The sequence below is a fragment of the Gadus macrocephalus genome, chromosome 23 (genome assembly GCF_031168955.1).
Source record: "Gadus macrocephalus chromosome 23, ASM3116895v1".
Lineage (NCBI taxonomy): Eukaryota > Metazoa > Chordata > Actinopteri > Gadiformes > Gadidae > Gadus > Gadus macrocephalus.
In genome coordinates, this window is record NC_082404.1 from 3,506,844 (window position 1) to 3,520,609 (window position 13,766).

Consider the following 13,766-nt stretch of genomic DNA (forward strand, 5'->3'; position numbering starts at 1 on the left):
CCATTCCCTTTTGACTCTCGCTCCCTGTTCTTTCTATCCTCTCTTCATTGTTTCCCTCCCACACTCAAGCAGCATCTTCTAATTTCCTCATCGTCTTTACACTCTTTTGCTCTCTCTCTCTCACTTTCTCACCCACAGCCACACACAAACACAAACAGACACACACACACACACACACACACACACACACACACACACACACACACACACACACACACACACACACACACACACACACACACACACACACACACACACACACACACAGAGGCACTGTCTGACGGTCGCTGGCTTCCTCCTCCTCCTCTTCCTCCTCCTCTGGCGAGGTCTGGTGCTGAGCTGTGTGGCTGTAATGGGAGGATTGGGTGCCGTACCATTCCTCCTCTCACCTGTGAAATTTCGGAGCCAGGGCAGCGGTGAATGGACGCTTTGTGTCCCCCGCGGACCGCCCCCCACACCCCCCGTTAAGGAATGCCCCTGCAACGTCCTCAAAGAAAAAGCTTCATTTGTGCAGGAATTTGGAGGCATCTTGAGAAGTGCAGGAAACATTTTTTTTCCATGGGGGTGGTGGGGTCGAGGGAGCGGTAGACCTTCGTGAGCTGGAGAGACAGTCTTTAACCTCTAGTGGCTTTCTTAGCTGAATAAAGAAGATAAAGTAGTCAAGTAAAGTAGTAGAATTATCACATTTATATTGATGTATGTATATATGATGACTCAAGATGATGTCTATCCATCCATCCATCCATCCATCCATCCATCCATCCATCCATCCATCCATCCATCCATCCATCCATCCATCCATCCATCCATCCATCCATCTATAATAGGTAATGATTGTGCAAGATGCTAAATAAAGCCTCCCCTTTCCATGGTGACACAGGGGGCACTGTGTCAGACGGGGGTCTTCGAACCACAGACCGTGAACTAATAATCGTTCAACTTGCAAATCCAGCACTCATTTCCGTGTGGATGGCGACACCTGCTGGTCAGAAAGAAGACACACTTCAGAATGCATCTGACGAAAGTGACGTATATATGAGTAGCCAATGGCTGAGCTTCTTGAGTCGAGTCCAGATTGAACAACCAATCATCAATTGTTTATTGCGGAAGTAGACCATGTGTTGTTGATGCCCGGAGCTAATGCTAGCTTGGTGAATATTCACTTCAATTGGCAAATGTTTCATTTATAAGTTGGGGTTTATTGTGTAATTAAAGTGAAATATATCTGATTCGATTCGTTACTAGCTTCCAAACCCCACATTGAGCAGAGGTAAGATTTCAACTCGTAAAGTAATCGAATGCATTCAACCACTGAATTATTCTCAATGAATTAACTCAACGATAACTAACGCAGCAAAACCTCACAATATCTGGTGTGTTGTGTCTGGTAGCAAACTTGTAAGCATTCAAAACACCATATATTCACGACGAATGTTTGTATTTAAACGTTTTCAATATTTGAAAATATCTGTGTGTGCATGTGTATTGCAAAGATGTGACTCCAGTTAGAAAGACAAGACGTTTATTTGTACTGAGTTGTTGTTTCCGTCCTGTAGTGAAATGGACAAGGATGACGGGTTGGTCAAGGCAAATCAAAGTAAAACTCTGCTTGTGCGGCACCTACCGTCCGAGCTGGGTCCAGAGGAGAAGGAGGATCTACTCAAGTACTTCGGAGCCTCCTCAGTCAGGGTTTTCTCAGACAAAGGCTCACTGGTAGGTGGTGCCTGTTTGACTCCTGCATTGTGAATGAATGAATCACTGTTTTGTCCGTATTAGTTACTTAATTAAGGATTATTGAAACCAACAATGTTCCAGTCACCATCCTGTCACCAACTCGTGTTTGAATGGTCAATTGTAGCTGAGATTTGTCTAGAAATTACCAGGATTTGATTGTCATATTCCCAGGGTTCCCAATTTGCAAAAACTCCAGGGAAACTTCAGGGAGCTTCCGACACCCCACGCACCCCCCCCTTCCCCAAGCCAACCCAACCAAACCCAACCCTATTCCCCACATCACGTGCAGCACACTCTTGACACACACGCAGCACTCATCTCTCTACCAAGTTCCCTCTTGCGCTACACGCTCATTCGTTGCGCTACACGCTCAATTCTCTTTCTCGATGGCTTGGTTGGATTTCCGGGAGATTGTACTTGATTTGCTTGGGTCAGGGAGACTCCCGGAAACTTCCGGGAGGCTTGGGATGTCTGTATTCCTAAGGCAAACGACCAAATACAATGGTCTTATTGACAAGCTGAGTGTGCTGAGGTTACCTTTCAACCCGTCCGTTACACGTTGGGTATGATACATTTTATTATCGCTTACTTTCTCCACAGAAACATGCTGCATATGCAACCTTCGGCAGTGAGAAGTCTGCAGCAAAGGTGATCTTCGTCGTTCATCGTCTTTCCTCACAATATGTCTCCATAAGACGCCTTTCCCATGTACAGCCAGGGACATCTTGTATCTGCTCTGACCTCACCATCCCTTCCAGGCCCTGAACCGGCTCCACCAGCTGCAGATCCTCAGTCACACACTTGTTGTGGAGTTTGCCAAGGGCCAAGACCAGATCACTGTGTTAAAAGACCCACCAGTATCGGGAAGGTGGGGATTGTTCATTAAAATATAAAAACAATTCAAAAAGACTGCAAGAAACTATAATAATAAAAAATATTTTTGTACCTTTCGGATCATTGTAAACTGAGTAATTGATTTTAGCTGGGTAAATTAAAAATAGTATCACATTGGTGCCATGGGAAGCCATTTATGGCCATCGATGACCTTTGACTCTTATCATGTCACTTGCTACATTCACTAGCTGTTCTGACTGAAAACCCTTCCCACTTGGTTGTAAAGAAATGACCCCTATTGTCTTCAGAGCTACAGGTGACGATGAGGAGAAGAAGAAACAGCCAAGCATACCCCTCATAGAGATCGGAGTGGCACCTGGCCTTGGGTAAGGCTCATCCTTCACTGTTATCCAACCTTTTTGGTGCCCGAGGCGCTGGTGCCCTGGCAGCGGGGCTCTGGCGGGAGATGATCGTGGACATTAATGTCTTTCTCTTCCATGTCGGCGGTGGTGCTCCAACGCTGCCGCCCGGCAGCGGGGCTCAGGTGGGATTCAATCCCGAGCAACAATCCCTTTCTCCTCAATGTCGGTGGTTCAATCTGGACTTCAGAGAGTCAAAGCCAAAGATCCTTTCCCCCCAATTCCTTCTCAACCCTGGCCGAGATAACCCCCACTACGATTCTCGTTGTGGAAGTACCGGGAGTCCGCAAACGGCAACAGCCTACTTCAGATTGATGTGAGAACCAGAGACGTCGGAGAACCCGACGCAGTCGTTTGAGATTCATAATATCATCCGGAGGCGCACACAGCTTTCGGCAGTGATAATATATATTATATTATTTAGATATATTATATCATTTAGATATAGAGCTCCAGGATTTCCGCCAGAGCACCTGGAGTGTTCTAGAATATTTACAGAACACGTCCAAAAGTTGTGTTTGCCTACTTTTGTGGAAAGCTCATTGTGAGACTGGCTCGTAGTGGCTGTAATTCTGCACCAAGGCTAAATTTCTGGAACGTCTTCAAATACTGTATTAGGGGCCCACTAACGCCTATATAAAAGCATCCATTAAGTAGCATGCCAAGGGACCTTGAAACACAATAATAACCGACATCCAGTCCTCTGGCCGGACCTAATCGTGACTATCTGTTATCCCTGTTCTTCTCTTTGGGCAGCTGTGTGGTGTTGTGCCCACATTTGTATTTGCCTTGTAAAGTAAGTTGTTGATCAGTGTTTAAATCAGGGATGGCCATTTGAGCTTGCATAACCAGGCTGACTTCAGACTCAACACTAAATATTTAAACAAATATCTCTTGCCTCTGCAAAAACTTTTTCTGGCATCAAAGATCTCAAGACTTTTGGGCTAAATAAGCACTTGGCTGCTGGGGAAATACAATCAAAGTTTCAGGAGAAACCGGATCCCCGAAAACATCCAGATAAGCAGAAAAAAACGACAACTGACACTTTTGTTGGCGCTGCACTTGTTGACCTCAGCTCGTTGGCTTTAAATTATTTAATGACCACTTTTACCACTCGGTCAGTACCACAGAGGCCTGAAATAATCAATTTCTCTCAAATAGTGTTTCTAAATGTGTTTGATATACACAAATCAATACAGAAACAGTAATACACATATAGGGTAAGAGCAATATCTCTATTCTAAATCCACTTTCGATTTTCATTGTATCTTGATTTCAAAACAACAACACAACTGTCAGACAGACTGTTAACCATGCCGAAAGGGGCAGCTCTCGAGAGATTCCCACTTGCATGTTTTCTAACGAATCCATGTCTTTCACAATCTCTGAGAATGGGTAGAAGGGTACCAACCATGGTGTACCAGTGTACATTGCTTTGGATAATGTTGTGAATCATCATATGATCATCTTAATAATGGAAACAAAAAAAATAGGACTTTTAGAAGCAAGGGAATGTTTAATCAATGGCCGCTTGAATATATTGGTTGACAACCAGTGAAGTCTGAGCTATGCACATGACTTGAAAAGGTTTGCCGGGGATTCAGTCTCGATGACAACTTATTTCTCCTCCAGCTAGATTGAATATAATGTACCCAACCGCCATCCCCAGGAAAAAGTTGTCTACATCTATCATATAATTGTGAGGTCAAAAGTCTACCACACTTTATGAGCATTTTAACTATAAACCTTGAGCCATTTTACATTGCTTATAATTACACTGCAACAACTAACAAGGACTCTTATGTTAAGTGTTGTCACAGCGGTTATATTGCTATTGCATGATCTATCAAAAATGGTAAATGACTGTGATCCTGCCATATTGTAGCGCCCTGAGGGGAAGGCACAGGCTGGACGCCCGGTCAGAGCGCTGTCAGCTCTGCTTCCAGCGGGCTGGCTCCGCTCTGCAGCCCCCCCGGTGACTCTGAGCGGCCCGGTCAGGAGCTGTCAGCCGGCCTCCCGGCCAATTAGAGGCTCCGAGCAGGGTGCTGCCGGCTGCCAGCACCCTGACAAGGCCGTCTGTCCTACCTGTCCTACCTGTAGCACCAGGTGGCACTCCATACCCCCCCCTCCGCTGGAAGGCAGACAGAAGCTTGGCCGCTTCCAGCAAAGCAATCGGCCCTCCCCCCTCTTTGGATTAAGACAACACTCTCGATGTGAGAGTCACATGCGGTTGGCTCCTGCCCGGTTGTTCTTGTTGTGGCGGGGGCCGTTATTACCGGCTCGGTGGTCACATTGTCGGTCTACAGATGTTTTCTCACTAATGGGGTTTTATTATATATGCTGTCCCATCCCCCCCTTCATCCCCAGCGGGCCGCCTGCCCACTTCACTCGTGGTCACGGGGACCCCGAGCAGCGGGGGGACATTATATGCACAGCCCTCGCGCGTCCCTCCCAGCCGCCCAGGCCTTATTAGAAAACGCTGTTGGATCAGATTTGTTCTCGCTGTGCCTCGCCTCATTTAGGCACCACTGCACATGATTACCCGTGAACACACTGCACATAGATGCTGACGAGGTGTGTGTGTGGGTGTGGGTGTGTGTGTGTGTGTGTGAGACAAGAAGTCTGTTTCTGGGTTCAGCTAGGATGCCTATTTCTGCTGTGTCTCACCATTGTTTTGAGATGTACAGCTGTATTGGTTTAGCAGGTCTTTCTGTTGCCTAACAGATTTCTCTTTCCATCCTTCCCCTTTTCCAGGTTGAAATTTCAAACAAGTCCCAGTTTGAAATATTTATACCCACCCCCATCAAATGCAATCCTTGCAAATATAATGCATGCCCTCCTGAGTGTGCCAAAGTTTTATGTTCAGGTGAGTACATGCATGCATATAGTACATAGTACCGGAGAAAAACATTATCTGTAGGTATTCTTTGATACAATCTGCTGACCTGCATGCATTCAACACAAGATAAACCTACAAGGAAGTTAACATGTAACACACTTGTGTCATGGCTGTTCTCGGCTTCTGATTCAATCCAGTTAAAATAAATTCTCATTCCGTAGTTAGTTTCTGATCCAGCTCCATTAAATAGGAGGAAAGAGCATGGGGGTTAATATTTCCTCTGGGGCTCAAACTCTTTTTATTTCTGTTAAATTTATTTCCTTTGCTTCTACTTCTCCTTTCAATGTCTTGGTGGCGCTATTGTGTTGAATTTCGACAGAGATTCACAAACTGTATTCTACTTTCCAGGAATAAAGGACGTTTCTTGAAATAGTTTCTTGAAATTCCAGTTATATTGTTCTAGAAATAGTTTACCAGTCATAACCAGTGCAATAAAAGCTCTTTGAATAGATGTTTTGCCGATTGAGTTGAATCAGGCCTGACTAGATGAGTAGAATCAGGCCTGACTAGATGAGTAGAATCAGGCATGACCAGATAAGTAAAATCAAAGTTCTGATATTGTTATGACTGAGGGTCTGATCACAGAGAGCAGCGTCCAAACAATCATGGGAGCTTTGTGCTTTGTGAGAAGTGCTTAGACTGTTTTTGGAGCGAAGCTACGTGTGCAATGGTGACATTTTAAACAGTTTAAATAGACTTGAAAAGGCTCGAAGCTCTTACAATTTTTAAATAAGCTATTATGCCTACCCTACCGAAATCTGCTTCTCGTCATTGTTGGACATGTTGTTCTGTTGTCGTCTTTTGTTGACTAGCGTTGCTGCTCTGCACCCAAAGTTGAAAATATGAAAACTTTTATGCGGTGCAATAAAACACCGGGAATAACGTGAGCTGAATCGAAAGAAAGGAGCTCAGCACAGGCTGCCGTACCGTAGGAGAGCAACGGTAGAGTTGGCGCCACGTTTAGAAAGACCAGAAAAAGCAGTCCCAGTGCTTACAGCCATACTTGTACTAGTCTAGCTCATCAGACTTTATATTAATGTCTGAAATTGGATGGCAGACGATCTCAACGTGAACGGGGTGCTTCAAATTCTTTTTGTTTGGACCAATCAGCTGGCTGGAGGCGCGGTCTGTTATCGCGTAATTGCCGAATATAAACTCGGCCAGCGGCAGTCAACTTTAAAAAAAGTGTCTAAGGTTTCATCTCAACACTGTGGCCTGACCACTGTAGAAATACGGTTATTAAAATCCCCATTTGAAGGCTTCATCCATTTGCACAAGTTGTCTTTAGTACAATATCTCTGAAACAATGAACAAGGTGTGACTCCGGCCTCTGCTGTTTCTGGGTTCAGGCCAATACTCTGTACTGTTTGCCCTCAGAAGTTCTGCTATAGAATAGGACTGCTGGGACTGAGATTTGGCCAAAATGCTCCTTGCTCCTTCCATTATTTTGCAGGTTCTTCATCTGATGAACAAGATGAATTTGCCATGTCCCTTTGGACCTGTGACACCCCGGCCCCCTGTGGTAGGCCCCAGTTAATCAATAGCCCAATGCACTCTTTTGGTACGTGTTCTGCATACCGTTTACAAAGCATTTGTTTCATATTAGCTGGAAAAAATATTAATAACAAGTGACCTTTTTAAAGGTTCACGAATACAAGAAATAATGTGTTGGACCAGGAAGAAGGCTTTCCTAGTCCAACGCTAGCTGTACCTCTCCCCCCGCAGTACGACCTGGCGCCCGGCCCCATGCCGCCGCCCTTCCCCCCCGACTTCCCCCCCCTACCCCAGGAGGACATGGACCTGTCCAGCGAGCCCGAGTCGGAGTACGACAGCGGAGATGACGACGAGAACAAAGAGAGGTGAGACGGTCACCGGTTGGATGCCAAAGGGTTTATCGTAGGAATGCATGTTGAAACAGTGCTATAGAAAGGAGGCATCTTTTATTGTTCAGACATTTCAAAGGAATATGTTCCTTCCAAACATATTAATACATTTCATTTATTATTATTATTATTATTATATAAGTAAACTGTAACTAACAATGCAATCATTTCAATTGTGATAGTCTTCTTAAACAAAGTTGACGCATATAAATGGTATATGAAATTTTACATTGTATAATAATTGCATAAATGTTGTTAAGCATATGATGTAAAAGCAGAATTTGAGTGTTTTCAACAGGTTATCTTCTGTGACTGTTTGACCCAGGGTTGCCCGACTGATGGGTCTGGTCAACCAGGCGTGCAAAAGGCCCCTGCGAACCAAAGGGACTTCCAAGAGGAAGAAGCCCAGGATCCAGCACCTACTCTCTGCTCCCCCCAAAGCAGACCCCCATAGGTACCCTGCTGAATCACCCTCCATCCATAACACTACATCACCTCATACATCTACTTATGAGGTAGACTTCCCCATTGAGAACTTGTGTACAAGATCATTGTTTTAACTGTTTATATGATCGTAGAATATCTCTACACACGCACATTAAAATGTTTCGGTCGCTTGAGTAGTGGGTAAATTATGGAAGTACAAGCCATAATACACCTTTTAAAGAATAGCTCCCACCAGCACATTGTATTATGTCTTCCACTGGAAGCACGACTGTGCATGTCACTTTATGTTGTTCTTCCCCTGAAGAATAAAGGCTGATCTGTGTTTCCGATCAGAGCTAGATTGAGTATCTGATATGTAAAAGTTGCACCATATGACCTCAAAAACTGAAGGGCGGAGAGGTTATGTTTAAGTTAGTTTGAATCACTTTCACGTCGTCTATGAAGTTTAGTTTTGGAGATGGGTTAGGGTTAGATGGGTTTGGTAGTACATGAAAATGTATGCGTGGAAAACCCAAAATATATGGAATATGTGGTGTTAAAACCATGGTATGGTGTAAACCTAACCCAGTGAACCTGTCTATTGGTGGGTTTGTTGTGTATGATTGTGTGCGTGGTTGTCTCAGCGCTCCAGGCCCCGTGCTGAACCCCTCGGACGTGTTCGAGCAACCCCAGCCTGCAGGGCCCAAGAAGATCGAGTTCCACATCTCGGTGCCCGAAGTGGCGGCCATACTGGACGGAGGGGCCCCGGGGCCCACGGCGGAGCCGGCCCAGGACAGTGCAGGTAGAGGGCCTCCTCAGTACCACCTCGAGTCTCTCTCCAAAGATATACCGGCTGTACATAACGATCATCTGGCGATCACCCTGTCACAGCAGGTCTGAGCCCATCCCTCCACTATGGACCATTCCGTGGTCCCAGGAACAACGTTGGTTAATCACAGAGACCAGTTTGATATTAACTCCTAACAGACGCCAGAAGGTTGATAACGGTGTCTGCGGTAAAAGTACTGTGCGAGTATTGAGAATCGCAAAGCATTGGCTTTGTTCTCCAGTACTGCTTTTAGAGCAAGTTAACAACAACAAGAAAACCTTGGAAAAGGAGGACATTTGAATTCCTTCCTCCTGCGTTGGACACATGCTGCTCTTCGTTACTAGGAGCGCAAACCAGAAGTGGGAGGAGAAGGCTGCACCTGCAGTCTGTCTGACTCTGAATCACAGTAGGGGAAATGTTTTCAGCGATTTCTAGCAGGTGAAAAACGAAAAAGAAGCTGCAGTATCTTGTCATCCCCGGCTGTGCTATCGCTGATGCCATGTTAACCTGTCAACCGTGCAACCCCCGCTGTGCCTTATCTCTCTCACTCTCTCCCTCCCGCTCCCCGTCTCTCTAGGACATCGCTTCCCCAGTAAGACCCAGAGCCACACACACACACCCACACGGAAACGCGCACACACAGACTTCCTAAAGGCGTGGGCAAGATAACCTGTGACAGTTGGCTTTCTGGATTAGTCCCGCTTCTATTTTTCATTTCATTCAGTTTTTTCTATCAGTGTGGTTGCTATCGCCGGGTTTGATAAACAAGTCTAAAATAAAAAGGATGGGGTGAGGGGATGAGGGAGGCTGTGTTCTTCCAGCGGTGTAAAGGACTTCCCCCCCCCCCGCGCGCACCCCCATCTCTACTTGAGTGCACATATGTTGCATGTCGGCCAGGCATGGTTTTTATTTATCTATTTATTGCTATTCACAGATTTGTACAGCCTGAATGCTCCTAGTAATTCCATTTGCTGTGTGTGTTTGTGTGTGTGTGTGTGTGTGTGTGTGTGCGCGTTTGTGTGAGGGTTGGCCCGCCTCTTGGGAGGTCCCATTGTGATCGATTTTATTTTATCCCATTCTTCAAATGGCCAATGTATTTTGTAGTTTTTCGTCTTAAGTACATAACCGATTTATTTTAGTTGTCTAGCTTTTTTTCCTTTTAGCAAACAGCGCAGCAAATTCACTGTTCTGATCATCCATGTATTATGCATTAATCATTCCAGCCAATGATTAATGATTATTTCCACCCAAGAAAGACACAATCTACTGAAGATGTTTGTCGATGTTGGTGTTAAACCTCATTCATCTCTCTCTGTATCTCTTACTCGCTCTCCCAGAAGGACTGGAGCGGGAGACGACGGGGGGCATTGAGGAAGAGGAGGAGGCCGAAGGCTTTGGTAAGCTGTACCCCAGCGGCCCGGCTTCGCAAGAGCAGGAGCAGGACAGCCAGGATGAGGAGGACCTTCCCTCCCACCTCATCTCCAGGAGGGAGCTGGAGAAAGGCCGGCTGTCTAGAGATGGTAGCACACGTTCACACCGCCTATCTCATTAGTAAATATGAACTAGGACTAGGTCTATGTGTCTCATCTCATTGGTAAATATGAACTAGGACTAGGTCTATGTGTCTTATCTCATTAGTAAATATGAACTAGGACTAGGTGATTGTCTTATCTCATCTTAGTACATATGAACCTTTCGCGCTATTTAAGAATGGCTTGGCTTTTGGAGTGGCTCGCTACACAATTTGTTGCAACTTAGAGTCCTAAACGTTGTGATTATGAGCTATTCCAACATCACCATGGAAACACCACATTGAAGCCTTGGCCAGTCCACCAATGTTTATATAGTGCATATTGTATAGGGCAAGATACTTCTGTTTCATAAAATTGAGGAGAATCCATTTTTAACAGCATATCTTCAAAATTGAGGTGGCTAGTATTCACAGTTGTTTGCACATGAGGAGAACAAAGATATACTCGTCTGAGGAACTATGCTCAGGTGGATTGGGGGGAAAAGGTTGAATGGGTAGACATCACTAGATTCCCAGATATTCCTAATGGAGCGGGTCCAGCGGTCCTCTGTAGCGGCGGTTTGAAATGCAGCACCCGTTGCTCACCACTTTGTTCTCCCTTTCTTTCTCTCCAACAGAGATTAAAAGGATGTCTGTGTTTAAGAACTATGAGGCGGGCGAGCCGACGTGCCGACTGTACGTGAAGAATATCGCTAAGCAAGTGGAGGAGAAAGTGGGTGGTATTCCTCTCTTCAACCTTATTGATCTGGGTTTTTCTTTGTATGTCAACGTCCACGTTATAGGCTACATTACTAGGCTACAGGAAAATTAAATCATGCTTATTCAACCCGTTATATTTCTATACTTTTATAATTGAAACATTGGGAAACATAAGTCAGAGATTGCCATTGTATACATTCATGCATTGCCTGAAAAATAAGCTAAAAAACAAAAGCCCATTACCATGTTCGCATCGACCCAGACTATGCCGGAATAAAGTGCACATAATGCTTGACGACTCCATAAGAAAGGGCTTGCTTAGGCTGCGCTTCGCTTTGCACAAGAACTCAAGAGAATCAAATGCAAGGTGAAGATTCCCTCAGGATACACGGGTGGACGGATGCTTCTCAGGATGCCTGTTTTCGGTTTATTTATTTATGGATGAACTGACTGTGTCCTTGTTTCTGGTGCTTTCCTTTCCCAGGACCTGAAGTTCATCTATGGGAGATACATTGACCCATCATCGGAAGCAGAAAGGAACATGTACGTCATCCTCTCACAGACACCACTAGCTCCGTGACTGTATTGGAGTTTAGCTCATATACTTGTCCATGCTCGTCATTAAGTTAGTTCCCATCCATTCCATGCGGTTTCTTTCCATTGTGGACCGTTTAAGATTGCATAGTATTCTAGTCATGTTAATATTGGCCGGGGCTGTCTTTGTCTACCGTGCCTTGCTTTTTTAGTCCCAGCCGTTGGACACTCCTATGCCGGAGTGTTTAGCGATGGGAACAAGACAAAGTGACGGCAAGATGTGGATGCAATTGTTGTGATCAAAACAGTGCGTTTGTCCTCTGTGCTCGCATGACGTAGCTCTCATGTCAACCCCTAGCGAGAGGCAGGCAGCCTCTGTTCTGCTTCCCGGGAACTGTTTTCCGTCTGGCACAGCGTGCACCACGTTGCTGATGTTCTGCGTGCCTCCCTTTTCATGTTCTTGCCAGTCAGTCTCTCTGCATGTTACTGCAATCCCAGCATTTGTATATTTCTTACCAAAGATTCAAGTTCATGAGTGTCGGTCCATGTCCCTTTCGTGTGACATTGACGCCAAATCCTACAGTTCTGTATCGAAGCCCTTGATATGTGTCACCATCCCTCACTGCTACTCAAACTGGTTAGGAAGCAGTGGTCATTATACGACTAGATACTGGAGAACCGTTCTGGGTGTGTTGTTCCCTATTGATATGTTATATGCTGCTATGACGTTGTTATCCCAACATGGTGTGGTTGTTATCTCCACTGGGATGAAGGTGTTCCCTCGGTCGCCACACTGAGTGAACCGTAACAGGCTGGTCCACTCACCGCCTCGTGTCCCCCTGTGCCTGCAGGTTTGACATCGTGTTAATGAAGGAGGGCCGTATGAAGGGCCAGGCCTTCGTGGGTCTCCCCAGTGAGCGCTGCGCTGAGAAGGCCCTGCGGGACACCAACGGCTACGTCCTCCATGACAGGCCCCTCGTCGTGGTATCCTTCTCTTCCTCCTCGTTCCGGAGCAGAAACTTTAGCACTTTAATGGCTTGTTTGAGATGTTATCGTGGTGAAGTAGAGATCTCTGTGGCTGCCTAAGTCTGGGATGAGTGTTTTCTCTTTAAAATCTATTGAAAACACAGAACAATTTGAACCATTTCTTAAACCAGAACACCGCATTACATTTAGACAAATAAACAGTTTTCCCTGCAAACGGTTTGGGACTGTGGTAGCAGGATCTAGCACATAAACTGCAAGGTGTGCTTTTAAGAGTTTTATTTTTTCCAAATAGAAAATGACCAATGCCCTTAACTCTGAGCCAACAGCAATTTGCCAGGTCTGCTAAACCCAAAGCAGATGTTCCCGACCCAAAGAAGGGATCCAGGCCACGGTGAATACAGCAGGTGGGACACACTGGTCTTTGCATACAGAATACCACAATCACAAACTCTATTGGAGCCCAACATAGAAAGCAAACTCATGTCTTTATGTATGGATGTATTGTAGTTGTACATGTGGTAGTGTTTCTTGTAACAGTTTTTAACACTTTATTTATTTAAGATGGCAAGCCTCGATATTGTGGCCCTGCAGCATCGTTTGTATCCTTATTCTGGCATATCCTTTGGAAGTAATGGTTATCACTGGCTCATTACATGAATCATGGTTGTAATGTATTGAGGACATCTCGGTATATTCAACATTAATTGCTGTTCTGCACAGGAATACCAGTATTTTTTAAGCTGAACCTGTATTCTACCCCATGGTGACTCGATCATTATGCACTCCAATACATTTTACTAATGGTCAGAAAGAGATTGAAGCCCAGTGTGTTTCTCTCTTCTTTGCAAATTGTGCGTAACTCTTCCTAAAGCCTTGCTTCACAATACCCTCTATCCTATCTGATTTAAATCACAGGTGACGCAAACCAGTGGAGGTGAAGACCTAATTTTAATGTTCCTGAATTTGAATAAAAATATTTTTGTTCAAACGA

General features: G+C 45.1%; 1 protein-coding gene across 4 annotated transcripts; it reads left to right on the top strand.

Moving 5' to 3' along the window:
* The first annotated feature begins 1,067 nt into the window (after positions 1 to 1,067).
* On the top strand, positions 1,068 to 13,766 carry rnpc3 (RNA-binding region (RNP1, RRM) containing 3). 4 transcript variants are annotated; one of them, XM_060045043.1, is made up of 16 exons: positions 1,068 to 1,270; positions 1,557 to 1,713; positions 2,335 to 2,382; positions 2,493 to 2,602; positions 2,877 to 2,954; positions 5,742 to 5,853; positions 7,340 to 7,408; positions 7,612 to 7,745; positions 8,095 to 8,223; positions 8,840 to 8,997; positions 10,362 to 10,544; positions 11,173 to 11,267; positions 11,739 to 11,797; positions 12,640 to 12,772; positions 13,102 to 13,179; positions 13,691 to 13,766. In XM_060045043.1, the coding sequence occupies exons 2-15, from the start codon at positions 1,561 to 1,563 to the stop codon at positions 13,168 to 13,170; spliced, it is 1,530 nt and encodes a 509-aa protein (XP_059901026.1). In that variant the 5' UTR covers positions 1,068 to 1,270; positions 1,557 to 1,560; the 3' UTR covers positions 13,171 to 13,179; positions 13,691 to 13,766. The 4 variants fall into 4 exon arrangements, with proteins under 4 accessions (XP_059901026.1, XP_059901029.1, XP_059901030.1 ...); XM_060045046.1 differs by having other exon boundaries at positions 1,087 to 1,270; positions 13,337 to 13,766; XM_060045047.1 differs by having other exon boundaries at positions 1,087 to 1,270; positions 10,365 to 10,544; positions 13,337 to 13,766.